This window comes from Buceros rhinoceros, unplaced genomic scaffold, assembly GCF_000710305.1.
Source record: "Buceros rhinoceros silvestris isolate BGI_N320 unplaced genomic scaffold, ASM71030v1 scaffold21000, whole genome shotgun sequence".
In the NCBI taxonomy this organism is placed as follows: Eukaryota; Metazoa; Chordata; class Aves; order Bucerotiformes; family Bucerotidae; genus Buceros; species Buceros rhinoceros.
The window spans coordinates 17,157-19,412 of NW_010388230.1; the positions used below are offsets into that span (position 1 = coordinate 17,157).

At 59.6% G+C, this 2,256-nt stretch overlaps 1 protein-coding gene across 1 annotated transcript in view; it reads left to right on the top strand.

Moving 5' to 3' along the window:
- The window catches only part of CACNA1S (calcium channel, voltage-dependent, L type, alpha 1S subunit), a gene marked incomplete at its 5' end in the record, with an annotated part of 34,977 nt that overhangs the window by 17,019 nt on the left and 15,702 nt on the right, over positions 1-2,256 (top strand). The window contains 3 exons of the mRNA XM_010145256.1: positions 144-302; positions 627-737; positions 1,236-1,319. Of these exons, the coding sequence (XP_010143558.1) occupies positions 144-302; positions 627-737; positions 1,236-1,319 (354 nt within the window). The remainder of the gene's footprint in view (positions 1-143; positions 303-626; positions 738-1,235; positions 1,320-2,256) is intronic.

The window sequence follows — 2,256 nt, forward strand, 5'->3', positions numbered from 1 at the left end:
TCGCCGGGTGTGGAAGGGCGGGGACCCAGCCTGTGTCTGTGGGGCGCTATGTGTTGGGGGTGGTGCTGACTCTGTGCCTGTGCCCCTGACACTGCCCTGTGCCCCACGGTGGGATGACCCCTGCCCTTCCCTCCCCTCCCCAGCGCCAGTGTGTGCAGTATGCACTGAAGGCTCGTCCGCTGCGGCGCTACATCCCCAAGAACCCCTACCAGTACCAGATCTGGTACGTGGTCACTTCCTCCTACTTCGAGTACCTCATGTTCTTCCTGATCCTGCTGCACACCATCTGCCTGGGCATGCAGGTGAGGGGCACAGTGCCTACCATGGGTGGTGGAGAGGTGTCTGTGGCAGCAGATGGGCTCAGCCCTGCTACCTCCAAGACAGGAGGTCTTTCCTGCATGGCAAAGCTCATGGTGTGTGTGTAGCACCCCTGGGTAGGGGCAAAGTGGGGCTGGTTGCATGTGGGGAGCCCAGAGGAGGGGCTGCAGGGGGGAATTTGTTTTTTGCTGACCGCTGCTGAGCCATGGGTCTGTGGGAGGGGGAGTCTTCATCCCGCATGCACCTCTGGGCTCACAGAGGATGCTGGACCTGCTGCGGGCTAATGCGGCTCCTTCTGACCTCCTCAGCATTACAACCAGTCTGCAGAAATGAACCACGTCTCCGACATCCTCAATGTAGCCTTCACCGTCCTCTTCACCCTGGAGATGATCCTCAAGCTCATGGCCTTTAAAGTCAAGGTGAGACGAGAGCATAGTCTGGAGAGCAGAAGAGGGCTTTAGGCCAGGCCTGGAGGATCTATTTACCCTGCATTTGGCATCTCTCGAGTACAAGCACCCCCGGGCCTGCAACTCGAGAGAACTTCTGGTGAGATCCTTGGGGACCCCCATGCGTGGGACCTGTGACTTTCTGGAAGGACTACTGTCTGTCAGGGCTACCCTTGCTAGCCACATCCAACCCAGTCCAGCTGGCCATTGCTCCTATCTTCAGGGTCATCTGTCACTGGTGGGGTCATAGCTCTGGCCACCTCAATCCACCCTCCTCATTTCACACCATTGCAAGACAGGACTAAACTGGAGGGTGCAAGGTCTGACCGTCATCCCTTCTCCTGCTCTCCCTGAGGCGCCGGAGGTCACTGGTGGTCCACCTGGCACTTCTTCCTCTGGGCTCCAGCATCTGCTTCCTCCTCAGCCTAAGCCTTGGATGTTCACTCCTCTTCTCTGGCTCTTCCCTGGCAGGGCTACTTCGGCGACCCCTGGAATGTCTTTGATTTCCTCATAGTGATTGGCAGCATCATCGACGTCATCCTCAGCGAGATTGACGTAAGTGTTGGGCTGCTCAGGCATGAGGGTGTCCCACAGAGCACTGCTGCTGACACCTGCACGGGGACGTGCCACAGCTGCAGCACCTTCCCGGCCGAGACAGGGGTGCCGGTGTGGCATGAGTGTGTGGAGATCACAGCTGTGATTCGGTGTTTAAACATCAGGGACCACCCCCAGCCAGCTGACAGGTTACGCTGTCCCCTCTCCTCCCGTCCCCTGGATCTGTAGGCACTGGGACCCGATGGAAAACAGTCTGCTCGCTCAGGACAGGGCAGTAGGACACGTGCCAGACCCTGCCCCGCTCACCCTACTTGTCTGCCCCTTGTGCGCTCCTGCACAGGCAGTCACCCACACATCCAGCCTCAGATCAGCGCAGGAGGGGAGAAAAAGGGTCCCCAAGGGCCACTGCTGTCCCCTGCCAGGGGAGGAGCAGACACAGCACATTCCAAGGTGTTTGCTTTGCATGTGTCCCTTCACAGATGTACATACACCGGCTGTGTCCACACACACGTCCGGGCTATGTATGTGAGCATGTCCGTACCCATGCACACCTTCTGAAGTCCCCCACCGTCTGAACCGCCTGCCTGGGGGCTGCAGGCAGAGTCCCTGCGGTAAGGGCTCTGCTGGGAGCATTTCCAGAGCCCTGCTGGGAAGCCAGTGTGACACTGCCTTTCAGAGTGCTGGGACACGCACGCCCTGTGTCCAACACTGGAAATGCCTGCGCAGGAGGTCGTGTGCTGCCTATAGCAGGGATGATGGTAACTCTAGAAGCAGCTGCGGGATCGGGTGGTTTATAGCTGTAACCCTCTCCTGTGACGTTGCATGCCGTCTCCTCTTGGCTCGCCCCCTCCGCTGCATTGCAGGGCAGCATCAGGCAGAGCTGCTGCTGCTTCCACCCCTGCGCAGGGGGACCCTCAGCCCCGCCCTGGCTGGGGGG